This window comes from Xyrauchen texanus, chromosome 18 (genome assembly GCF_025860055.1).
Source record: "Xyrauchen texanus isolate HMW12.3.18 chromosome 18, RBS_HiC_50CHRs, whole genome shotgun sequence".
NCBI lineage: Eukaryota > Metazoa > Chordata > Actinopteri > Cypriniformes > Catostomidae > Xyrauchen > Xyrauchen texanus.
Window position 1 is genome coordinate 30646883 of NC_068293.1, and position 26902 is coordinate 30673784.

General features: G+C 39.5%; 1 protein-coding gene across 6 annotated transcripts in view; it reads left to right on the forward strand.

Annotated features, from left to right (window-relative positions):
• usp9 (ubiquitin specific peptidase 9) overlaps positions 1 to 26902 on the forward strand; it is a 54186-nt gene that overhangs the window by 8069 nt on the left and 19215 nt on the right. For 4 of the 6 annotated variants that reach the window (XM_052148871.1, XM_052148874.1, XM_052148873.1 and 1 more), the window contains exons 3-31: positions 512 to 657; positions 878 to 957; positions 1140 to 1252; positions 3140 to 3358; positions 4486 to 4601; positions 4690 to 4941; positions 5035 to 5173; positions 5423 to 5575; positions 8515 to 8619; positions 8805 to 9011; positions 13740 to 13876; positions 15269 to 15402; positions 15508 to 15598; positions 16445 to 16787; positions 17453 to 17548; positions 17657 to 17868; positions 18025 to 18265; positions 18610 to 18759; positions 20235 to 20355; positions 20437 to 20567; positions 21005 to 21283; positions 22165 to 22290; positions 22615 to 22752; positions 23864 to 24030; positions 24154 to 24262; positions 24368 to 24514; positions 24612 to 24758; positions 24969 to 25176; positions 26297 to 26517. In XM_052148871.1, the coding sequence (XP_052004831.1) occupies positions 512 to 657; positions 878 to 957; positions 1140 to 1252; positions 3140 to 3358; positions 4486 to 4601; positions 4690 to 4941; positions 5035 to 5173; positions 5423 to 5575; positions 8515 to 8619; positions 8805 to 9011; positions 13740 to 13876; positions 15269 to 15402; positions 15508 to 15598; positions 16445 to 16787; positions 17453 to 17548; positions 17657 to 17868; positions 18025 to 18265; positions 18610 to 18759; positions 20235 to 20355; positions 20437 to 20567; positions 21005 to 21283; positions 22165 to 22290; positions 22615 to 22752; positions 23864 to 24030; positions 24154 to 24262; positions 24368 to 24514; positions 24612 to 24758; positions 24969 to 25176; positions 26297 to 26517 (4728 nt within the window). The remainder of the gene's footprint in view (positions 1 to 511; positions 658 to 877; positions 958 to 1139; positions 1253 to 3139; positions 3359 to 4485; positions 4602 to 4689; positions 4942 to 5034; positions 5174 to 5422; positions 5576 to 8514; positions 8620 to 8804; positions 9012 to 13739; positions 13877 to 15268; positions 15403 to 15507; positions 15599 to 16444; positions 16788 to 17452; positions 17549 to 17656; positions 17869 to 18024; positions 18266 to 18609; positions 18760 to 20234; positions 20356 to 20436; positions 20568 to 21004; positions 21284 to 22164; positions 22291 to 22614; positions 22753 to 23863; positions 24031 to 24153; positions 24263 to 24367; positions 24515 to 24611; positions 24759 to 24968; positions 25177 to 26296; positions 26518 to 26902) is intronic. The other 2 variants (XM_052148872.1, XM_052148876.1) reach the window with 1 other exon arrangement.

Genomic DNA, 26902 nt, shown 5'->3' on the forward strand with positions numbered 1-26902 from the left:
AGGTTTTTGGTGTTTCTTGCAGGTTCCTTGTTTTCTGCACTTGAATTTGTTTATAAAACAATAATCCACTTTGGTTGATTTCATTAGAAGTGCTTCAGATGTGGCTTTATAGTTTGAGCCTTTTGTTTTTGTAATCAGACATACAAAATAAAGCTTTATATCCAGATATAGATTTATCTGCAAATATTATGGTTATCAGCCTCCAAATACACTGAATTAACAGTTTTTGGTATTGACCAAAATTTCCATATGTAAGTAAATAAGAATTATGATACTTGCCATAGCTACTTTTCACAGGTCAACAAAATCCCATCACACACTTAATCTCATTGAATACTGATTTGCTAGGAAATCTGTAACATTACGGAGGTTAAATGCATTGTGAATGAGGTTTCAATGCTGTAGCATGGTTTAGCCAGAAACTTTAGTGGTGAGGATGCTGAATATGCTATCTGTGTGTCTTAGGCTTGTCTTTAAACTTTCTTGGAACTTTGAACTGTTTGCTTTACAGACGTCCTCTCCCAACTCATCCAATGAGAACTCTCCTGTGAGCCCACCAGATGACCAGGGTCAGGGGGACTGTCCCACTCCCCTGGAGGAGGAGGAGCCAGCTTTTCCCCACACTGAACTGGCCAAGCTGGATGACATGATCAACAGGTAGGACTCGATTCCATATTTGGCCAAATAATGTTTATAATATAATCCGGAGCACTGAAGAAGAAGAATCAGGAGATTTTGGGGGGGTAAATTCTCTTGGGAAATTCATGTTTTGTTAGATGAATGCTTAAATGGTTGAAATTATAGATAATTATTATTATCGTCTGGTAATAAGTTAAAGGATATGCAGAATTATGCTGTTTTTTTTATTTGTATACAGACCTCGTTGGGTTGTTCCAGTCTTGCCAAAGGGTGAATTAGAAGTTCTTCTTGAAGCTGCTATAGATCTTTGTAAAAAAGGTAAAATAGTTATCCTCCAAATGTGTTCTCATTATTGCCATTTAATATTGTTGCTTTTTTATCTAATTGTTTTGCTGATAAGTAGTATTGTCTTATGCTTTCACTTTTGCTCTCAAAGGAATACTTTACAGTCTCTGCAAATGTCAGCCTCTGATAGTTTTTTCTTTCATTTCTGTCTCAAGGACTTGATGTCAAGTGTGAAGCATGTCAGAGGTTTTTCAGAGACGGCTTGACAATATCTTTTACGAAAATACTGACAGATGAGGCTGTTAGCGGTTGGAAATTTGAGATCCACGTGAGTCCTGCAACCTAAATTTTGGTGCCATTTACATCATGACTTCTTTTTTGTTTTGTCTGCACATTAAGGTGTTTTACTAATCTATCTGGCTCTCAGGGCTGTCCCTTCAAGCACTGACTGATTCTTAGGGCAACCGGGAAGAAATGTAATGCTATTTTTGTTGCCCTCATCTTATTTGGCTGTTTGATTAAAATGCCAAAGCTTTGATCAAGAGCCCCTTTCAGTAAAACAAAGGCAGTATTTGGACACAGTTCTGAGTCACCCCTCTTTAACGAGGCTCGTTTTAGCTCTTCAACAGCTGCTCTGCGATCAGCCTCTGTGGCACACAAATATAAACCATTTTTTTTTGTATTTTGAGACTGCCTTTTCAATATAAATAAAAAATATAAGCTGCACTTGCATTTCAATTCAGGCCAGTACATAAAACTACATCAACAAACTATGAAAGCTTGATTTTTTGTCTTTTTTATATATGTTCTAAATGTGTCAGAACTCAATTCATAACGAAAAACAAGTGTGCTGTTGTAAGTTGCACTGTACCTCCGGCAATTCTTGTAAACTGTCGTCATCTGTGATCATTTTTCTCTTTTCTATCACATAACATTAAACTGTTGACATCTTTATGGCTAGCTACCTGAATACACATGGGGTTTAAGGGGATAGGTTACTTAAAAAATATACTCACCCTCATGCCAAACCAGATGTGTATGAATTTCTTTCTTTTTAGGATAATATATCAGCTTTGTTAGGCCACGCAATTCAAATGAATTGTGACCATAGATTTGAAGCTCCAAAAAGCACATAATAGCATCATAAAATTAATCCATGTGACTCCAATAGTTAAACCCATGTCTTCAGAAGCGACATGATTGGTGTGGGTAAGAAAAAGATTAATATTTTTTTTTTTTTACTATAAATCTCCACTTTCTACATGCCCTTCTATGCGCGTTTTCATGAGAGGACCGATTTATCCTTCTAGGTTGGGGTGTTTTCTGTCATTTTCTGCATATCATGGCACCATTTTGTGGTCCGTTTTGCATAATGCGGCAGCTCATTTTAGCTTATTTAGTTATTTAGTTTCACAGCCGACCCACCGGCCCGCTCTGTTCTCCCGACGGCCAGTCCGCCCCTGACCCAAAGTGCATCGGCCCATCTGGAAAATGCCCAGTATGCCAGATTACCAGTCCAGCGAGGGAAACTGATCATTATTTAGATTGCCGATTTGTTTTCTTCATGCATATCGCCTCCTACAGGACAGGGAGCGGAAAGAAGGGAGGGAAATGTAAAAGAATAAAACAATCATATTTGCACAACAACACAATAGGAGGTGATATGCACGAAGAATGCAAATCGCCAATCTAAGTAATGATCCGTTTCTCACCCACACCTATCATATTTCTTCACAATACGTGGATTTAACCACTGGAGTCTTATGGATTACAACAAATTTGAAGGATAAATCGGTCCTCTAGTGGACATGGGGTCTTATGGATGACTTTTATGCTGGCTTTGTGCTTTTTGGAGCTTCAAAAGTTTTGGTCACAGTTCTCTTGCATTGTACAAAACCTACATACAGTAGCTGAAAAATTCTTCTAAAAATTTTTATTTCTTTTCAGCAGAAGAAAGTCTTACACATCTGGGATGGTATGAGGATGAGTTGATGATGAGAGAATTAAAAGTTTTGGGTGAACTATTACTTTAAATGCGCAGATATTTTAAGGTAACTTTATCACCCCTTGATTACGAGGTTTGTTATTGCAAATCAATGTACAACTGACCCGCAAAATACTTTTGCCAAGAATTTTCTTTATGTTTTCCTATTTGCGTAGAGTATGATTTTGGACTAAGATGTCAACAAATTATCTGTCACATTTCTCTCGACAGCGGTGCATCATAAATAATGCCCACCGACTGGTGGAGCTGTGTGTGACCAAGCTCTCTCAGGACTGGTTCCCTCTGCTAGAACTCTTAGCAATGGCCACCAACCCCCACTGTAAGTTCCACATCTACAATGGTACTCGGCCCTCAGAGACAGTGCCTGCTGGGGTTCAGCTGGCTGAGGATGAGCTGTTTGCCCGTCCACCTGATCCTCGCTCTCCCAAGGTGAGACAGTGCTTGTGTCAGTGGCGCAATTTTAAGATGACTATTGTGGACTCATAATCCTTCTTACTTGAAGCTGTATGGTGTACCTGCAAAGTGTGAAAAGAGCTTGCTGCAATGTAAACGTAAAACTGGCTTTTGACTAGTTGATTGTGAGCATAAACGATTGTAATAAAGTCATTCAGGGCTATTTCAGACCTGTAGCTTGCTTGATTTGAATGGAAACGGGGGCTAAAATAGTTGCAGTGTTGCATTTTCCTCATAGTTCAATTCGCTTTCACAAGGTAATGTTTTAAAACTGTAAAATGTTTGTTTTGGTTATTTTTATCTGTTATTTGTTGCTTTTGCATTATTTCTGCATTGAAAAATAAATGTTCTCACTGTCCCGAAGTTTTCTCTCTCTCCTGCGCGCCCGCACACAAATGTGACACACACACACAAACACAGAGACTGAAGCCTCGTTATTTTCTGTCAAAAAGTAGCTGGCGCCATCCTACCAGTGTCTGTTCTTCCGCTATCCAAAAGAGAGAAGCGATCCTGAAAATCGACCTATATCAATATATCCAAAAGTCTGAATCTGCTTTTTGATGATTAAGTAGAGTGAAGAGCTGTCCTACAAACCAAACAAAGGGAGAAATTACGTTCTATAAAAACAGATTGTTGTGGCTCTGCTTTCTGATGTCAATTTAGTGAAGGAAAACTGTCAGGAAAACACTAATCACTATGGATTACAATTAACGTTTGTGATGATATGCTGCTGAGTGCAACGAAAACATTTCAGATCAGCTTAACCAGCTTGTCAGTTCTTCAGTAAAGCTCATTGGTCATTTGAAGTGAGTGCACGCCCGCCTCTGTGACAAATAGTTTTTTTTTTAGCAATCTTGATGTGTTTTTCAGTTTTTGAAGCCAGTAACTCAGCAGGGGGTCCCGATGGTCAATTGATTAATGACCTCCCTCTGGCAGATGCTACTCTGCACCTCGTCGGTGATTATGTTAATGCCTGGAAAAATCGGCTGGTGTCGGCTAGTCTTTCTTTAAAGCTGTATTTGGCTTTTAATTTCAATGTTTTTATGTTCTTGAGCTGTAATGGTGTATTTTCTGAAAACTTCCTGTTTGTTTGTTTCCTGCAGGGCTGGTTGGTGGATTTAATAAACAAATTTGGCACCTTAAACGGGTTTCAAATTCTGCATGATCGATTCGTGAGTGGCCAGGCTCTGAATGTTCAGATCATTGCTGCACTCATTAAGTAAGAACATTCAAGCATTTTTAACCTGCCTGCCTGAAAGTTGGATTTTTGAATTTGGTAAGGTGTGATTGATTGTTGTGTTTTGCAGGCCTTTTGGACAGTGCTATGAGTTTCTCACTTTGCACACAGTGAAGAAGTACTTCCTTCCCATCATAGAAATGGTTCCCCAGTTTCTAGAAAACCTCACGGATGAGGAATTGAAAAAGGAAGCAAAGAATGAAGCCAAAAACGATGCCCTGTCTATGATAATCAAATCTTTGAAGAACCTGGCCTCTCGAGTACCAGGCCAAGAGGAAACCGTGAAGAATTTAGAGATATTTAGGTTAAAAATGATTCTTAGGTGAGCTGCACATTTGATTCAACTTGTTTTAAGACGTTAAGCAGTGCTTGCAATTATTGATTTTGATTACTGGGGCCAATTGTTTTGCTACAGGTTATTGCAGATTTCTTCTTTTAATGGCAAAATGAATGCTCTAAATGAAGTAAACAAGGTGATTTCAAGTGTTTCCTACTACACGCATCGTCATGGCAATCCTGAAGAGGAGGAGTGGCTTACAGCAGAACGCATGGCAGTAAGTAATACTGCTGTAATTAATTAAAACTAAAGAATGAGCATTGGCTTGTCATTTAGTTATAATTAATTATTAGCACATACTGAGCAAACAAAGTTTACAAAAGACTGATAGAAAGTTTATATTGTGTTTGTGAGGTGTCTTGAGGGCTTCGAGGCAGTCAGAATAAATATTTTGGCCAAAATATGGCCCATTTTGACATTGCTTATGTCTGTCATTAACTGAACAAGGGTTTTTTTTTTCTCACAGGAATGGATTCAGCAGAACAATATTTTGTCTATTGTGCTGCGAGATAGCCTTCATCAGCCACAGTATGTGGAGAAACTGGAGAAGATCCTACGATTTGTCATCAAAGAAAAAGCCCTAACACTTCAGGACCTAGACAACATCTGGGCCGCTCAGGTGAGGTGTCCGGTAGACTCAATACAGTACATGTTCTCCATCATACATACTCATCAGCAGTCTATCATGTTTTGGATTGATTCAATAAAATGAATGCCAAAGAGATGTGAAATTAAACTTAATCATTTAATTAAGATTAGATTAATCTAATGTTGTTTTTCATATTCATAAAGGTTAATGATAAATATTAAACGTTAGTTGCATTAAAAGAATAGTTCACCCAAATAATTATAATTCTCTCATTATTTACTAGCCCTTATGCCGTCTCATACTCGTATGATTTACTTTGTTTTGCGGAACACGAACAAAGATATTCTGAATGAGATTTGATGTATTTTTATTAGTGCTGTCTGCATTAAAGCATGCGATTTAATTGAAAGGTTCAATGTTTTTTTTTCTTAATTTCGATTAAGGCATTTACTGATTTGACATAAGATTCTGACATTTTATTCAGCTACGAGTGAGTTATAAACACTGTTAGAGGGCGGGACCTTTGCATTGGGACATTACACTCATATACACACTTAAACAAACACAACAGCTAGTCCGAGCAAGTGCTGGAGAAAGAACCTCTAATAAAACTAATGCTGAAGGGACTTTTATTAGATTAATCACGATTAAAAAGTTTTATATACTGACAGCCCTAGTGGGGCCCAACCCTTTCAAGCTCCAAAAAGGACAGCACATATACAGTGCTCTGCTCATGCATCAAGTGCTAGTAAGTGTATTTGGCTTCAAATTCATGAACTTGCTAAGGAAACCGCAGGTGTCAAGATTTACAGTGCTTTTGAAAATATTTGCCCAAATCCTGATTTCTTCTGTTTTTGTGTATATCTCATACTAAATTGTTTTAAAAATTCAAACAGAATCTAACATAAAAAAGGCAATCTGAGTAAATGTAAAATATAGTTTTTATGTACCTTTATTGAAGCAAAAAAGTTAGCCAATACCAACTGGGCCTGTGTGAAAATGTATTCACCCCTTTAGTTACTAAATCCCCAAATCTATGAAACCGTATACAGGGGTTCAGCTGGACTAGACCCACTCAGGCCTGATTGCTGCCAGCCCTGTTCAATCAAATCAACACATAAATAGAACATTTTCAGTTGCATGAAGTTGGCTAAAAGGTCTCACCCAGTAGCACACTATGCCAAGATTTAAAGAAATTCCAGAAATGATGAGGAAAATGGTGATTTAAATGCATCAGTCTGGGAAGGGTTACAAAGCTATTTCAAAGGGTCTGGGACTCCAAAGAACCACAGTGAGAGCCATTATCTCCAAATGGAGAAAACTTGGCACAGAAGTGAACCTTCCCAGAACTGGCCTACCTTCCAAAATTCCTCCAAGAACACAGCGACGACTCATCCAGATTGTCACAAAAAAACCAAGGACAACATCCAAGGAACTGCAGGCCTCTCTCACATCAATTAAGGTCAACATTCATGATTCCACTATCAGAAAGTCACTGGCCACAAATCCCATCCATGGAAGAGTGGTGAATCAAAAACCACTGCTAACCCAGAAGAACATTAAGGCTCATCTGAATTTAGCCAAACCATACTTTGATGACCCTTAAACCTTTTGGGAGAATGTTCTGTGGACTGATGACACGAAAGTGGAACTGTTTTGAAGACAAGGTCCTGTTTCATCTGATGTAAATCAAACACAGAATTCCACAAAAAGAACATCATACCTACCTACGGTCAAGCATGGTAGTGGTAGTGTGATGTGTGGGGATGCTTTGCTACTTCAGGGCCAGGGTGACTTGGAATAATTTAGGGAAACATGAATTCTGCTCTCTAGCAGAAAATCCTAAAGTAGAATATCCGGTCATCAGTCCGTGAGTTTAAGCTCAAGCGCAACTGGATATGTTCACCTGTGAATGGCTCAAAATAAGCAAGATTAAAGTTTTGGAGTGGCCTAGTCAAAGTCCTGACTTGAACCCAATTGAGATGCTGTGGCAGGACCTTAAACGGGCAGTTCGTGCTCAAACCCTCCAATGTGGCTGAACTAAAGCAGTTCTGCAAAAAAGAGTGAGCTAAAATTCCACCACAGCATTGTGAAAGACTGATTTCCAGTTATTGGAAGCGTTTAGTTGCAGTTGTTGCTGCCAAAGGTGGCACAACCAGCTATTAAGTTTAAGGGGGCAGTTAGTTTTTCACATAGGGGATTTATAACTTTTTTGCTTCAATTAAAAAAATATATATTTGAAAACTGTATTTTGTGTTAACTCCGGTTGCTTTTGTTTTTATTTTATATCTCATTTGAAGATCTAAACAAAACAATTTAGTATGAAAAATAGAAGAAATTGTGTCCTAAAGAACCAAATTGGCCCAGTTGCTAGGGAGGGTAGAGGCACATGGTGTTGCCTCCTCGTGGTTCCGATTAGTGGTTCTCCCTCTCATTGGGGTGCATGGTAATTTGTGCATGGATCGCAGAGGGTAGCATGAGCCTCCACATGCTGGGTGTCTCTGTGGTGTCATGCACAATGAGCCACGTGGTAAGATACGTGACTTGACTGTCTCAGAAGCGGAGGCAACTGAGACTTGTCCTCCACCATCCGGATTGAGGTGAGTAACCGCGCAACCACGAGGACCTATTAAGTAGTGGGTATTGGACATTCCCAAATGGGTAGAAAGGGGATTAAAAAATTTGAGTGATTTCTTTGTTTTGTTTGTTTAAGTTACCTTTATGCTGCCTTTTATGCCCTTTTTGGTGCTTGAAGGTGTTGAACCCCATTGCCTGACATTGTATTGACAAAACACCAAATTTTTATGTCAAAATATAATAAAAAATAAATAAAAAAATATGCCTGTAACATTTTCATATTTTTGTGGCATCATCACATTTTCTTGTGCTTACCAGTGCTTCAGGTTCACTCCAACAAATAATTACTCAAGCAGGTTTTGTGATTGTAATAATAGTGTTTGTATTCTCAGGCTGGGAAGCATGAGGCTATTGTCAAGAATGTTCATGATCTCCTTGCAAAGCTGGCATGGGATTTCTCACCTGAACAACTGGACCATCTCTTCGACTGCTTCAAGGTTATTGCTAATGAACTGGCTATTGCAAAGATTGTGCATAATGCATAAGGTTATATTAATGTAGAGAAAATTGCATTATAGAAGATCAGTTTCATTAGGGCTCAGCATGCCTACTACTCGGCCTACTAGCATCCCCACAGATAATAGAATCTCTGTCCTCAGATGAATCATTTTATGGTTTACAGGAGAGCTGGACGAATGCCAGTAAAAAGCAGAGAGAAAAGTTACTGGAATTGATTCGTCGACTGGCAGAGGATGATAAGGATGGTGTGATGGCTCACAAAGTGCTCAATTTGCTGTGGAATTTGGCTCATAGTGATGATGTTCCTGTGGATATCATGGACCAGGCCCTTAGCGCTCATATCAAGATTTTGGACTATAGCTGCTCTCAGGTATCCTGATCAACCTTCATATTTAATAATGCTACTATGGCAGACAATTGTTGGTTCACCCAAAGATGCCATAATTTACTTGCTCTCATGTCATTTGAAACCTGTATAAATTTCTTTCTTCCTTGTGACACAAAAGGAGTTAATTTGCTAAATGTCTTAGTTGCTCTTTTTCCATACAGTAAAAATTATTGGGTATGGGGGCTGCCAAGTGCCAAAAAGGCAACAAGCATGGCCCATATGGCTCTAACTCTATATTCCTAGTCATCTTAAGTCATAAGATAGCTTTGTGTGAGGAATAGAGCAAAATGTTAATTTTCATTTTATATTGGTATACAAGCAAGTATAAAGTGTCACAACGATACGAGTTTGGAACAACATGAGAATTAAGTAAATTACAGCAGGATTTAAATTTCTGGGTAAACTAATCTGTAACAAGTTCTTTTGGGCAATGGAGGAGACAGGAGGCATTGAAGCAGTGCAGGCAAGATTTTTATTTCCTTTGCATTAAGTTACTCATATCCTGAAGCTAGTCTATACACTCAATCAGGTAACAAAGTAATATTTTTCTTGAACACACTGTCAGATCATCAGTAAGTGTCAAGCTCATACTGTCTCTCCCTCTCTCCTCTTCTCTATTGAGCTGGTGGCCTTTTAAATCTCCCTCTGCCATCACTATTACAAGAGACAGGTGTTAGTGATAATTACAACCCAGGTGACGAGCCTTACCAATCTCTCCTGCATACAGACACACATACCAACCACCCACCTCACCCCCCAGGTACCAACGGGTAATCTGCATGTTGGTATCCTTCATGCGGTGGAGCCATTATAGCAGGGCGTGATCTGAACAGAGGGTGAAGTAGGTAGTAGCGGAGGGTGAGGATGGCCCACTTGATCACCAGACACTCCTTCACGGTGCTGTACTTAGTCTCTCTCAGCGAGAGCTTACAACTAATGTACAGCACCGGTCGCTCCTCCCCCTTCACCTCCTGCGAGAGCACTGCCCCCTCTCTGATGCATCTGTCTGCAAAATAAAGGGGAGAGAGTGAAATTAGGAGCATATAAAGGCAGACTTTATTTTTAGAAAATCCTGTTGACACGTCTCCATCCACTGGATCGGTCAGCGGGCTGGTGACGTCAGAGTAACTAGGCACAAACCTTCGGTAGTAGCCAGCCTGCCCCAGAAACTGTCTCGCCTCCTTTTTGGTCTTGGGCCTCAGACAGGCTGTGATTGCTGCGGTTTTGTCAACCTGGGGACGCATCTGCCCTTGGCCCAAGTGAAACTCCAGATACCGAACTTCCACCCACCTAATTGCATACTACTTCGGTTTGGCCATGAGCCCTGCACGTCGCAGTGATCTCAGGTGTTTGATATGCCACTGCCAGTCATTACTATAGATAATAATATAATCTAAATATCCAGTGGCATATGCTGTCTGAAGTTTGAGGATTTTGTCCTGGGGCACTGAACGGAAGGGTCACGAATTGGTGTAAGCTGAACTGGAGTTAAAGGGATCTGCCAATAACCATTTGTTAAGTCCAGTGTCAAATAAAATTGAGCCGCACCCAACCGATTTAGCAATGTCAATCTTTGGCATTGGGTAAGTGTAAAATTTGGACACCACATTCACTTTGCGATAGTAAACACAGAACCGGACCATCCTGTTGCTCTTAGGCACCAGAATGACCAGGTTGGCCCAAAAGCTGTGTGACTCTTCTATTATGCCCATATCAAGCATAACCTTTAATTCTTCTTTACAACCTTTTTATGTGTTCAGGAAAGCGATAGGGCCAGCTATGATTCACCGGAGAACCATTCAAAAAAGCCAAATAACCCCTTCACTTCTTGAGAAACAAATCCCATTCCCCAGCCTTCTAAAAAAAACATCTCCTCAAATGCCGCCACCTCGCCCATCTCCCTAAACCGTTCCCTTAATGAGGGTTTTCCAGCCGACTTCCATCCCCTGTCTAGTAGAACTGATGCAAAATCTTAAATTGCATCAGATGGACACTTGCATCTCTAGATGCAGACTTGATGCTTTTTAGGATCCAAGCCCACACTCCCTCCTCCAATACCAGATTTAAATCCTTCTCCCATAATCTCTTGAGAGAAGACGAAGCTCCATCCCCCAGGCTCTGAAATAACATGGAGTAATGCTTCATGACCTTTCCCAAAAGCAGTAATCACCATTCTCTCTTTAGAAGGGTGTACACTCAAAAATAGTACAGGGCAAGTGGCACAACTGTAAATACCTAAAGAACTGGGATCTAGGAATCTTAAATTGTTGAACCAAATTATTAAAAGATCTCCACTCTCATATAGGTCACCGAGTGTAGTAACCCCCCTCACAATCCAATCTGACCAACAGAAAGGGGACTTATTAATATCTAATTTAGAGTTCAGCAATATGCTTGAGGCAACATTTAAATAAATGTCCAAACCAGGTGCAGATGCGAGATAACTAGGTGTGATTTAACTTCTCTGGTTAGTTTAATAGAAAGGCTTTGCAATGGCGAAATGGGGGCAGAACTTCCTGTTCAATAGAGAACCAGGGAGGGACTCTCTCAGGTGGGAGTGACCAATGGGCCAAATGTCTGAGACCGAACACATAAAACAGAACTCTTGGGTAGGCTGATTGACAAAGGTTGGCTAGGCCCAAGTAAATTATTGAAATGTCACCTGTGACGCTTCCAAATAAAGGACTTCACTATGCTATCAAATTGCTTGAAATAAGAGAGGGCAACATATACAGGGAGAGACTGCAGCAGGTAGTTACATTTTGGAATGCAGTTTATTTTAATAACATTAACCTTCCCAATCATAGATAAATGTAATGAAGCCCACCTGTCCACATCACTCAAACTTTTTATTAGGGGTCAAAATTATCTCTGACTAAATCACAAATTTGCTGGGAATAAAATACACAAAAACGTAATGCCCTGTTTGGGCCACTGAAAGACGCCAGGCTGGAAAGCAGTTACTGGTCAGTATGCAGTCAGAGCTAAAGCTTTGGATTTAGACCAGTTAACTCTGTAACCTGAACATTTTGAAAAAGAATTGATAATTCTGTGGAGGCAAGGCATAGATCTAGTAGGGTCGAAGACGAATAATAAAATATAATCTACGTAAAACAAAATCTTATGCGCCTGGGGGCGGGGCCATCACCCCTGGAAAATTATCCTCCTTTCTTATCACGACTGCTAATGGTTCCAGGGCAAGACAGAACAATAATGGGGAAAGAGGGCAACCCTGCCAGGTGCCCCTATCCCTAGGAAAATAATCTGAAATTAATCAATTTGTTTCTACCGCTGCTACAGGGTGTCTATAAAGTAACTTACTCCATCTAATAAAAGTACTCCTGAACCCAATTGGTTAGCCAGAATTTTTACAAACGTATCAGTTTAAGGTTTTATTATATCGTTCCACCTACCCATCCGTTTGTGGGTGGTAAACATAGGTGTAAATCGATTTAATACCTAACAATTCATACAGTTTGCGTAGTGATCGTGACATATAGGTAGTGCCTTGATCAGTGAGGATTTCTTTTGGAATCCCCACTCGGGAGATTATTCTGAAGAGTGCCTGATCAACACTATGTACCGAGATGTTGCACAGGGGCATAGCTTATGGAAAGCAATGCTCGCGTGCAGTCCATTCTAATGGTTGAGATGCAGGAGAGAGTAGAGAAAGAGAGTCTGCTTCGCTGCCTCCTGGAAGTGCTGCCATGTAGTCCTCTGCCTGCTGGATGGCCTCTTCCAACAAGGCTGGGCGGTGGCACTGGACTCACTCGGCCATCCCACGAGGAAACTGGGCAATGAATTGCTCCAGTACCACCAGGTCGACGATAACCATGGCGCCGCGGGTCCCCTCAACCAGCAACCATTTCCGGCAAGCATCCCAGAGCGGTTGGGCAAATGCAAACAGGTGGCTGTGTCTCCCGAATCTCAGGGATCAGAACCATTTGCAATTTTGCTCCTGAGTAATTGAAAAGGCAGGCAGCGGGAAATTGTTGGGCTGCGCCTCCCCGGGGTGTTGTGGCAACCAGCGGGCCACCCACTGGTCGGGTGGCCGCTTCCACACTTTTGGGGTCCTCTCAAACGAGTCGAGGGATTGTCATTTGGCCCCAGCTTCATAAGGGTGACTGAGGAAGTGGGCTCCGGAGGTGGGGGTCCTTGGGCAAGAGTTGAAACCGCTGTTCCTGCTCCAGACGTAATTCGATGAGGACTTTGTGCTGGGTCTGCTGGATGCTGGTGAGGGATTTGATGACTTCGCCCAGCGATGAAGATTCCATAGCGGCGTTTCCCTCAAGTCATGCATTTCAGCACCAGTGTAACAAGTTCTTTTGGACAATGGAGGAGACCGGAGGCAAGGGAGAATTGCATGCAAGGTTTTTATTTCCTTTCATCTCAGGTTCTGGGTAAATTAGTGCATTCTATACACTCAATCAGGTAACAAAAAATTATATTTTTCTTGAACACACAGACAGATCATCAGTAAGCATCAAGCTCATACTCTCTCTCTCCTCTTATCTGGTGAGCTGGTGGCCTTTTAAGTCTACCTCTGCCATCACTATAACAAGATACAGGTGTTAGAGATAATTACAACCCAGGTGACTAGGCTTACCACTCTCTCCTGCAGACAGACACGCGACCACGTCCCCATCCCCACATAATCCTTTAAACTGCTGAGGACCATCAATTAAGAACAGTGTTTTTGTGATGTTGTAGGACAGGGATGCGCAGAAGATGCAGTGGATCGACCGATTCATAGAAGAATTGAGAACTAATGACAAATGGGTGATTCCTGCCTTGAAGCAAATTCGGGAGATCTGTAGCCTTTTTGGAGAAGCTCCCCAGAATTTAAGGTAATGCAAATACTCAAATGTAATCATTAATAACATTTATGATGCTTGTACTGTATAATTGTTTTACGCCAATAGAGATGGAGAAAAAAAATTTCGGGCCTATTTGCCCATACTCAAGAAATAATTACATTCAATTCACAATCAACTCATTTAAGGAAGAGCAAAGGAAATGTAGCAAATGTATCGTGCACATCCCTGTTGTTTTTCAGAAAGAAAATACCTTTTAACGTACTAAAGAGCTTAGAGGGGTAAGTGGACAGCAAATTCTGGGAAATGTTTTTATGATATTACACTTTTTTTTTTCTTTTTTTTTTTTTTTACCAAATTATAAACCTTAAGCTTATGCTTTTGGGTTTTTGTTAGTCAGTAATTTCCCTCCCCAAAATATTTGAAAACCTGCTTTGTGTCCTTTGCACCATCTAATCAAATTACCATAAATAAGAGGCCATGGATTTTTGATGGGGGTCATGCGTATAAAGCCTCATAAAGTGAGAGTGCTGGAGTAATATTTTTATAATCTTATAAGTGTTACATTTTTATAGGAATTTTTAATTAAAAAAATTTATATAATTTTAATTCCCTTTACTCCCAATTTGGAATGCCCAATTCCCATTACTTAGTAGGTGCTTGTGGTTGTGCGGTTACTCACCTCAATCTGGGTGGAAGAGGGCAAGTCTCAGCTGCCTCCGTTTCTGACAATGCCAATCCACCTATTTTATCACATGGCTCATTGTGCATGGCACTACGGAGACTCCCAGCATGTGGAGGCTCATGCTACTCTCCGCGATCCATGCACAACTTACCACGCGCCCCATTGAGTGCGAGAACCACTAATTGCGATCACAAGGAGGTTACTCCATGTGACTACCCTCCCTAGCAACCGGGCCAATTTGGTTGCTTGGGAGACCTGGCTGGAGTCACTCAGCACACCCTGAATTCAAACTCTCGACTCCAGGGGTGGTATTCAGCATCAATACTAGCTGAGCTACCCAGGCCCCAAGGAAAATGTTTTTTATTATAGTGCACTCTTCCTTTAGGAAGCTTTAAATGACAATCCTTTGCTCCTTAGGAGAAAGCAAAATTGTGGAAAGCTGAACTCACATTTTCCAACACTATCAAACACCTTATGCAATGAGTTTTATATTGTCAAATTATTTTTCTGTGTCTTTGCTTTGATGGTGTCAGGATATTGCACATAATCTTTAAGCTTTCAAATAGGGAAAAGGAGCTGTTATTGTTAAACATGTTTTTGTTTCCATATACCTATAATGGCAATTTATTTGAAGCATAGGACATAAACGTTTAAAAAAATAATAATTATTGAGAGAAGATTATTTAGCTGTATGTTTTTCTATACGTATACAACATATGATGCATTTTTATTGTTTTTAGTCAAACGCAACGAAGCCCACATGTCTTCTATCGGCATGACCTAATCAACCAGCTTCAGCACAACCACGCACTGGTCACTCTCGTAGCAGAGAATCTGTCTGCATACATGGAGAATATGAGGCAGTTCTCAAAAGGTGTGAGCCCAACAGCATATTGATAGCAGTGTTAAATTGAGGGTTTAAATATTTCGTTTTTGCTTCCCTATACTAATATTCATTTTTGTTATGTGTATATTTAAGCAGAGCACACAGACTTTGATCCTCAAACGGTTCGGACAGGAAGTCGGTATAGTCATGTGCAGGAGGTCCAGGAGCGGCTCAATTTCTTGAGGTATTTATTCTTTAGTAAAAGCCTTCCTGTACATTTGCAGAGTTTAACATAATTTTTTTTATATTTTTTTTTAAATGCTTTCACACATGGTTTGATTGCAATATAAACCAGAGTTCGATTCCAACCCGCTCCCTGAATTGGCCCTGTTTATTTTCACATTCTTTTATTACATATTTTTAGTTGTAAATTTCAACATCTACTTGAGAAGTGATTACTAATAGCAGCTATTTACCACTGTATCTAGGTAACGACTATGGAGTACATGCCAAAAATAGAAACTATTGTTCACTTCACTGTTTGTGTTTCCATCGCTTTGGTTTTACTACCAAAACTAATCACAGCATTGCAATAAATTCATGCCCTTCATGTCCACAAATCAAGCTGGATTGCTTTGGTACCGATTCTGAACCACACTGGCGTCTGTTTGAACCCTATCCCCACTTTGAAGAGGACTTGGGTTGGGTTTCTTGGTGCACAACTCAAGTTTCTATTCTATTAAACTGACACCTTGACATATCAGATCTTGTACATCAGTTGATGTTTTTAAATCTTATTTGAAGTCTCACCTTTTTTTCCTTGCTTTTAACTGTGCTTAATGTGGGTTGCTTATTTTATGTGGGTTTTTTTTATTTTATTTTTTTATATTTTCTATATTATGTATTTATATGATCCGTTTATGCTATAATGTGAAGCACTTTGGTCAACATGTTGTTTTAAATGTGCTATAGAAAAAAAAATGATTGATTGACATCAAATGGACATTGTCCGAACCTCTCTGAAGATCTGTTGTGAAAATGCCCTTAAACGTATTATTTCACTTAATTAATAGTGGTCCTTCTCCTTCAGATTCTTACTGAAAGATGGGCAGCTCTGGCTGTGCGCACCTCAGGCCAAGCAGATCTGGAAGTGCCTAGCGGAGAATGCAGTGTTCTTGTGTGATCGTGAGGCTTGCTTCAAATGGTACTCCAAACTCATGGGGGACGAGCCTGACCTTGACCCTGACATCAACAAGGACTTCTTTGAGAACAACGTTCTGCAGCTGGACCCCTCGTTGCTGACAGAGAATGGGATGAAGTGCTTTGAACGATTCTTCAAAGCAGTCAACTGCAGGGAGGGCAAACTGGTTGCAAAACGGCGGGCGTACATGATGGATGACTTGGAGCTGATAGGGCTGGATTATCTGTGGAGGGTAAGAGTCAATTAGAACACTTCTGTATCTTAGTTTGCACAGAGCTGCTTATTCTAGTTTGAGATTGGAAGCCTTAAATGCCGTCATCTTTGGTTTAGTTTTCACCACATGTACATTTTGTTTTTAAATTTAAACTATCCCTTTATTGCAAGGGAAAAGGGGCCATTTTCTGTGTGTTTGTGCTGTCTTAAAGGGCAAGTGTGTTATTTCTGTGCCACCAGCGGTATCAAATGGAATTGCAGTTTGATTGAATGTCCCATCTTGCCCAGACATAAAAAACATGGGCTCATCCAATGGCTTGAGTTTGAGTTGTGTTGTTCTTTTAGAAATTAAGTGGCTTTTAGTCCATGTCTGTTAACTTTGAGGGTATATTAGCGGCAGGGATTGTATGATTAATATGCTGAGGATGTGTTGTGTTACTGTGGAGTAAATCTTTGCACCAAACAAACATTTTAGCCCAAATTCAAATGAGAGGACATGCTGTTCTATAATGTTTGATCATAATTTTCATGCTTTACAGGCTTAAATGTTTTTTATTTATTTATTTATTATTTTTTTTTATTTTTTTATTAAATCCACCCAAAATAAAATTTAGCTGTATACTCCAAAGCAGTAACATCTGCCTGTGCTTAAACCAGCTATCCTTCCCCCTTTTTCACGGACAGGTTGTGATTCAAGGAAGTGATGATATTGCTAGCCGAGCAATTGACTTGCTTAAAGAGATTTATACCAACCTCGGACCAAAATTACAAGCCAATCAGGTAATAGTCCAGTGGAGATGTTTTTCACGTACTGTAATAAATGTTAGCTACTCTAACCTTCTCATTGCTCTTTTCTATTTTTAAGATTTGTTATTTGTCTGTTTGCAGGTAGAGATCCATGAGGATTTTATTCAATCTTGCTTTGACCGGCTCAAAGCCTCCTATGACACTCTGTGTGTGCTGGATGGAGATAAAGACAGCATTAACTGTGCAAGGCAGGAGGCCATTCGCATGGTGAGAGTACTGACTGTGCTCAGGGAGTATATAACGGAGTGTGACAGTGACTACCATGAGGAGAGGACCATCCTACCCATGTCCAGGTATACCCATTCCACCCTGTCATTAGTAATGAACTCCTACAATATTTAATTTGCCAATTTCCATTGCGAAACTGTTAATTCTGTTGCTGTAATCTGTAGTATTCTTGTGTTTTGTCTAACAGCTTTTCTATGACAATATTTTTCTTATAATTTAAGGGCGTTCAGAGGAAAGCATATCACGCTAGTTGTGCGTTTCCCAAACCAAGGCAGACAAGTTGATGACCTGGATATTTGGTCTCACACCAACGACACGATCGGTTCTGTGAGGCGTTGCATTCTGAACCGAATAAAAGCCAACAGCACGCACACCAAGATTGAGCTCTTCATCGGGGGCGAGATCATAGATCCAGCAGATGATAGGAAGCTAATTGGGCAGCTAAACCTCAAAGATAAAACTGTAGGCAGTTGCTTGGCTGTCTTTACCAATTCCCTCATTTAGTGCTTTCACACATATAACTTTTGCCATAAATTTCTAAAGCAATACTAAGCTGTGGCTATTTGCTCCATATTGATGTGATTTGTGAGCAAAGCTTTAGCACTGCTCTTACATCAAAGATTTGGCAGAGTAATGTGTATAATACATGGAAAGCCATCGTTTGTGTTGATAACCAATAGTCTAGCTTTATCAGATAAGTAAATCTGTGTGAAAGTGACTATTGAGAAAATAATCTGGTATTGTTTGCTAATGACTTTTGATTGCAGTCTAGTAGTTTACAGTCATTTTGTTTTTTTTACCATTAGCTCATCACAGCTAAACTCACCCAAGTCAGCGCCAATATGCCTTCCAGTCCAGACAGCTCCTCGGACTCATCCACTGGCTCCCCAGGGAACCATGGCAACCATTACAGTGATGGGCCAAACCCTGAAGTGGAAAGCTGTCTTCCTGGAGTGGTGAGCATAATGTCATTGAGCTAACATGGTGCATCACAGCCGTAATTTACTAATCTTGCTTCTAGTTTTGAGAACTTATTTTAAAGGAATGTTCTGGGTTCAAAACATGTTGAGCTCAGTTGACAGCATCTGTGGCATAATATTGATTACCACAAAAAATATTGTTTGACTCGTCCCTCCTTTAAAAAAAGCAAAAATCGAGGTTCCAGTGAGGCACTTGCAATGGAAGTAGATGGGGGCCAATTTTTGAACATTAAAATACTTTTTTTTTTTTAAAGTATAGCCACAAAACATAAAGTATATGTATGTAAAAATTATTTTAGTGTGATTTAAATCGCATACTAACCTTTTCTGTGTAAAGATGATGTAATGTTAACAAACCCTAAAACAACTGTAAAAATTTCAATTGAAACAAGTTAACAGCTCAAATAATACATAGTTTCCATCCAATTTTCACGCTATTTTGTTATCGACAAAGTGAAAATGCATTACAAAAAGCATCTGATCCTATATGCCATTTAAGATCAATCCATAATCACGTACAATATATTGGCTTTCAAGGATGTATACCATCATCATGATTAACACAGGCTAACAATTGGGGGATTAACACAGGCTAACAAATGTGACTACATTTGCGTTAATGCCAATTTTCTCGACAAAAAGTGTTTACAAACCAGCTTTTTGCGATATTTGAAGTATTGACATAGTTTATGCGCTAGAGTTAAATGGGAAAATATTATGTTGACCCTTGTGAAATTTGTTTGATTATTTGTGTTCCCATCAGCTTTATTTTGATATGCTAAAACTTTTTTTGCAAAGTCCTTGAATGGAAACATAGTTACTGTAACCTCAATTTTTTCAATGAATTTTTTGTGGTAATCAGCATTATGCCACATATGCTGTCGATTGAGCTTAACTTGTATTGAACCTGGAACATTCCTTTGTTCAAATGTAAATGATCTTGACCTAAAAACTCTGTTCGAATGATCGTTTGGGAAGCTTCTCCCTGCACTAGTGCTGGCTGACAAATTGGTCATGATTGTAACATAAAGCCCTTTGGGTTAAGCTACTTCATGTCGGGGTAGGGTTTATTTTGCAATAATAATGACTGGCTGACTGAACGCCATTCCTAGTATCTTGCATGGGCTTAGATTTGGCTTTAACATGGGGTGGGGGGTTGTACTTGCTTGTTTTGATTATGGGGGGTTACCCAGTCCCCCCTGTAATCTATGCCCCTGATATCTTGTAATGTGTACACGTCTCACTGCAGCAGTGGTGTGGCCTAGTGTTTCCACAAGGCTATTTACCCAAGTGGGATTGTCCCTGTAATAACTGTACTTAAATTTACTTCATATAAATGGCTACCTGCACTGCATTTCTTGAAACTGACTAATGTTTTGATGTTGAGCAAACTGCAGATGAAACCTTAATCAATTCTTATTCCTCTGACATTCTGATTCATATTGTCTTAGATAATGTCGCTGCACCTGCGCTACATCTCTTTCCTCTGGCAAGTAGCGGATCTGGGCTGTAATCTCAACATGCCTCTCCTGCGGGATGGAGCTCGTGTTCTAATGAAGCTCATGCCTCCAGGTGCTCTATATGCTTCATTAAACTGATGCTTCTGTACTGATCTGTCTTCTTTGTTCATTGCTCTTTGTCGTTGCCTTCCAGATAGTGCCACGGTGGAAAACCTGCGAGCCATCTGTCTGGATCACGCCAAACTTGGAGAAAACAGCCTTAGCCCCACGTTGGACTCACGATTCTTTGGACCGTCACCTTCTCAAGTGCTTTATTTGATAGAGGTTTGTCTTTAAAATTGTACTTGATACAGTCAATCAACTCGATATTATTGTTCCGTATTTTGTAGAATTAGCCAAACAGATTCTCAGGCAAATAAAGTGACAAATTAAGTATTGGACACTTTAGTTACACTTAAAAATGCATGAATGTCATTGCATTAGATGCAAATGATCAAACCTAGTGGCATCTGGAAACAAAGTGGATGTATGAAATAGAAGTTCACACAGGTGCCCTGGCAGAGTAACTACAGGTGTAGTTCATCACATTAAATATACAAAAATTCCACTAGGTTTGACTAGAAAGTGTCCAAATACTATTTGTAAGTATGTCTGTTTTTCCTAAATTAAAACCTAACAAACTTGTGTTTGTTTTTATTTAAGAAAATGGACATGGTTTATAAAATGCAAGTTGATTTGGACAATGTCTCTGTGTGTTTCAGGTGGTGTACGCCTTGCTAATGCCTGCCAGTGGAACGCTGGGCGAGGATGCTAGTGATTTCCAATTCAACTTCTTGAAGAGTGGTGGCTTGCCGCTGGTTTTGAGTATGCTCACCAGAAATAACTTCCTGCCAAATGCTGACATGGAGACCCGGCGGGGATCTTATCTCAACGCCCTAAAAATAGCCAAACTTCTGCTCACAGCTGTAGGCTTTGGCCATGTGAAGGCAGTGGCGGAGGCCTGCCAGCCTGTGGTGGAGGGGACTCTCCCGGTGTCACCTGTAAGTTGCTCTAGCTTTAGATTGATAGAGATCCATGTAAAGAAGGTGTTGCTAAAGTGTATGCAAAAAAAATAAAAATACAGAAAAGTTTACTTGTGATTTCCTGGTAGAATGGGACAGTATTAACACTTTCTTTATTAGAAGGGTTTATAATCTGGTCGTCTTGACACTGGAAGTTGTTCTAAAGGGAGTGTAGTGTTGGTGAAGTGAGTTGCGATGTGGTGTTAATCAGATTTAAAATTGGTTTATATTGGCTGAATATTCATTTTATATATTTCTGCAATTTAATATATTTTTTGTTTAACACACACAAATAAATTCATGCGGTCTCCGTTTTGTTTTGTTTTGTTTTTTACTTCCTAAAACTTCAAGCGATAGGAGAAAATTCCTGGCAGGCTTCTCTGCGCAATCAGGCTCCGATAAGGGTGGGGTTAGGTTAGGTTATCAAAGATTAAAAAATGTGTCTAAAAAAACAGGGTCACATTTTAACATGCATATTTTGATAATTATAGATTATTTATAATTAATTATAAATTTAATTATAGTAAATTATGACAAACCTAGTTCGTAAAAGTACTTAATTAATTATTTTTTTTAATTTAATTTGCAGCCCTTATTTAAATATGTACTCATGTACAGTACATATGTGTATGTGTGTAAACATACAGTACACACAATACAATATACAATGCGTGGTTTGTAATGGTGTCCTGAGTGCAAAGTGCATTTCTAATGGCCAGAATAAATAGAATGCATGGCCTCTAGTGGTAAATTGTTTTGTCAAAATGACAAAAAATTTGTTAAAATGCAAGAGAGGCCCAATGTGCCTGCAAGGGTTTGTGAATCTGCAGGATAACACCTTTTTCTTTATGCGTTTACAGATAAACCAGGCCACACATGACCAGGCTCTAGTTCTCCAGAATGCACTGCAGAACATCCCTAACCCCTCTGCAGAGTGCATGCTGCGGAATGTGGCCATCCGACTTGCCCAGCAGATCTCTGATGAGGTGTGTTACACAAAACAATATGTATATTAAATAAGACAACACAATAATGCACAACTGCTCTCTGCGTAAACTGGTTTGTTTACTTTGTTATAATGAATGTGAACAAAAACATCTGTAATATAAGATATGATTGAGAAGGAATCATATTTGCATGATTTGGTTGGTTGCAAACCAGTCTTGCTGAAAATTTGTTAAAGTTCTACATTGTTGTCTTCCCTTTTATGCTTTGTGTGTGACAAGTGAGGTACACAGAAAAATAAATGAATAAACCTCTAAGGATTGCAGACTCTTGATTATATTTTGTCTTTCTCTTCCTGTTGCCAGAACAACTTCCAGGCCTCAAAGTACATCCCAGATATCTGTGTCATTCGAGCGGTTCAGAAGATTGTCTGGGCTTCTGGCTGTGGCTCTGTTCAGCATGTCTTCAGCTCTAATGAGGAGATAAGCAAAATCTATGAGAAGGTGCTAGTTCTTACAATATATATTAACAATATCGAATGGCTCTCGTCCAAAATCTAGCGAGCTGCCTTCTAACTGAAAAGGAATAAATTATATGCCATTCCAGGGACTATTTGTCAGTTTAAGGAAGTGGTCCCTTATCAATTTCCTGCTAGTTTTAACTCATTCAATACCACAGAGGAAGGCGCTTCATTCATAGTGACTTTTAGACGATTAACGTGAGTAAGGTTAGCAAGATTGTAATAAAATATCATTAATAATATTATATTGTTGACCATGTTGTTTGGTTACTGGATGCCTGGAACTAATGGAAATTAAAGTGTTTTGAGCTCCGCTTCAGTGAATAAAATGGCTGAATAAGTGCAGTACTAAAAATCGGCAGCACAAATCTTATCTCGGTGAATGACATTTTTGACAACTAACTGTAAGTTTGATAAGTAGAGCTTTAAAAGTGACTAGATCAGTATAATGAATGAAGCTGTATAAGTCATTTACTTTTACATTTATTCATTTAGCAGATGATTTTATCCAAACCGACTTACAAATTAGGAACATAAAAAAGAAATCCTTACCTTGTCATGCAGACCGCTTCATTGAACGGCTTCATTTATTACAACAGGAGCAATCCAATACTCCCTAACTTTCCGTTGAGGAAATAATTTTGAGCATCTAAACAACGATACTGTTTCATCGCCTCTATTGTGTAGATGCTCATTATCAACATCACGTCTGTATAAGTCACTTCAGGTAAATGTTTGATGTTCTTTGAGAAAATATGTTAACAGAGCCTTATTTAAATGATCCGGTAATGATACCAGAAATACTTCAGGATCTGTAGCGTTATAATTCCTTTATTATTGTGTACATTCTTGAAATGGTCTATATTTATAATCAACATTTGTCTCATTTTGTCTGTAATCTTGGAAGGATTTTATTTTTCTGAACTTGTCGCAATGCATTTTGAGCTTAACTTCACCCCAAAGGATACCATGCCATGCTGCCTAAATAAGGTATCTTAGAAGCTTAAAATGCTGCCTATGTAGGTAGCTCACTAGGTTTTTGGAACTGTTCCAGTGTGTGATTTAATTAGAATGTGACACATGATCTCCCTCAGACCAATGCAGGCAATGAGCCGGATGCAGAAGATGAGCAGGTGTGCTGTGAAGCTCTGGAGGTCATGACCATGTGTTTCGCCCTTTTGCCCACTGCACTAGATGCACTTAGCAAAGAAAAGGCCTGGCAGACCTTCATTATAGATCTGCTGCTGCACTGCCAGAGCAAGTGAGTCTTGGCAGATATCTATTAAACATTCACATGTTAGAATATTACAGTTTACTCTTTGGAATGGATTTTTGCCTGTTTTGGCATAAGCTAGATTGTTTATTTTTATTTGTTTGCTTTTAGGTCTGTTCGTCAAATGGCCCAAGAACAGTTCTTCCTCATGGCCACCAGATGTTGTATGGGCCATAGGCCTCTCCTTTTCTTTATCACCCTCCTCTTTACAGTTTTAGGTGTAAGTATTTTGCCTGTTTCTCTTGAGTTGGAGGTTTAAAATTTTCTTATTTTATTTTTTAATTCAGAACATGGCATTATTTATATTCCTCTGTTTGTTTTGCAGAGCACTGCAAAAGAGCGAGCTAAGCACGCTGCTGATTACTTCACTCTTCTAAGGCACTTACTCAACTATGCATTTAACAGCAACATTAATCTTCCTAATGCAGAAATTCTCTTAAACAATGAGATCGACTGGTTGAAACGAATCCGGGTATGTTTATAGCAAATTGTAGAATTAAGATTGTGGCTCTCTTTGATGGAGTGAGCTTTAGCTTTATTGAAATTAGAGTGTTGATTCTTGCTTTCAGGATGAAGTGAAGAGGACAGGGGACCCTGGGGTAGAGGAGACCATTTTGGAAGGTCATATAGGTGTCACAAAAGAGCTGCTAGCTTTCCAGACCCCAGAGAAGAAGTATTATATTGGCTGTGAAAAAGCAGGTGCCAGCCTCATTAAGGTAAACCTCTTGGCCTGGCCTAGGTGCTAACTGACCTCTGGTAGTGCCACAACTTGTCCCAACTACGTGCAACACTACATTGAGTTTCTGCAGTCGATTTACTGCTTTAATAGTTTAGCATTGCAATGGAGGGTTTTCTAGGATGACATAAGTGTTTTATCGGTCACTAACGGATGCTCTTTTTCTTTTTTTTGTGAACACACTCTATAGGAGTTAATGGATGACTTCCTCTTCCCAGCATCCAATGTGTACCTGCAGTATATGAAGAGTGGGGAGTTTCCAACTGAGCAGGCCATACCTGTGTGCAGCACCCCAGCCACCATTAATGCCGGCTTTGAACTGCTGGTAGCACTTGCCGTTGGATGTGTGCGAAATCTCAAGCAGATTGTGGACACACTAACTGACATGTACTATTTAGGTGTGTTTGCGTTTTAACATTTGAGAGACAGATGCACATTTCTTGACCTTTGACAACAGTAACTTTGTTTACAACCAAGGTTTAGTGCATCAAAATGTTTTGCCATATAGCTGATGTAAATGCAAGTTATCATTAAAAGTGTAGACATAATCATTTTCATTTACATAACTTTAGCACATAAATTGTTGATGGTTCAAATGTCATGCAAAGCTAGTTTGGAAATAATTTTTGTTGAGAAATATGGGATTATTGCAAGAAATGTAGTGTCACATGACAGAATTTAGGTAGGATTACTAGTACATATCTGACACTGCAAACAAAGCTGCGTCATGGGCACTTCCAGGAGTGCCAAAACAAATATCTAGAATCATGCATTGTGTTCAACAAGTGCCTGGAGAAGAGTGAATTAATGTAATCGTGGTAGCCATCCGTCAAGTGAAGAATGGGGATGTGTGTCATCCAGCACACCATAAACTTGTGGCACAAGGTGCGCCAAAGAATTGCAGTGTGCAGTTTCATTGGCCTTTGCCTCATTTGGCAGCCTGAAATAATGGCAAATACATTTTTTACATCAATGGATTGTTTTATACTAACTTCAAACATTTCCCCCACTTTCGGGTCGGAAGCAGTGGTCGGTTGGCAATGGGCACAAAATGGGTGAAGTGTCACAACAACCTCCAAGAACGCCCTACTGCATTATCTCTCCCGGGCCCATGGGCTTCATTGTATAAGGGCAGTTACTTGCTGTCCTATCAGACGAGCAACTGCTCCATTTCGACTTTGTCTTCTGATATTTCATACTTTTATTTGTGAAATTAAAATGACAGTAAGTTGGCCAATTTCAATTAATTGTCTCAATACTCTCCATTTTATAAAGATTTGGGGACATCTAAATGGAAATTGCTCAAGGGCAGATTATTTTTTGCGATGAACCCAAACATATGTGACAATGTGTTTTTAAAATGTTTTATGATGTCTTTGTCTTTCACTTTGTCGATAATCAAATGGCACAAAAAGTGGGTGGAAACTTAGTGTGTTGAATTCTGATTTAACTAAAAAAAAAATGTTTTAATGTTTTTAAAATGTTGACATCTACTTGTTTTTTTTAATGTATTACCAGGTTGCGAACAGCTCACAGAATGGGAATATTTGCCACCAGTTGGCCCACGCCCAACCAAGGGATTTGTGGGACTAAAAAATGCAGGTGCAACTTGCTACATGAACTCAGTGATCCAGCAGCTCTACATGATTCCCCCCATCAGAAATGGCATCCTGGCAATCGAAGGCACAGGCAGCGATGTGGATGATGATATGTCTGGAGATGAGAAGCAGGATAATGAGGTACTGTCTAATGCAGTTCATTTTAAGAGTCTTAGAACGGTTTGCAAGAATTGTGGTAGAATTGTTGAAAATTTAGAATTCTTCAAACAAACTTTTGAGAGTTGAAGAGTGCTCTTATAGTGTGTCATGAACACAAAGTATTCTAGATCACTTAACTTTATTTGTACTTGCAGTATTCCATACTGTTACACCTGGTTCAAAGATGCAACATAAAGAAAGACAACACAGATGGCTAAATAAAATAAAAAGTGTTTATTAACACCAAAATCAAAGAACAAAGTAAATATGATCTCAGTAAACAGTAAATGCTAGTCAGTCATGAAGGAAGGCTCAGGTGCACAAACACCACCCCAATCACATCAGCTTTAAAGACCCCACCCAATCA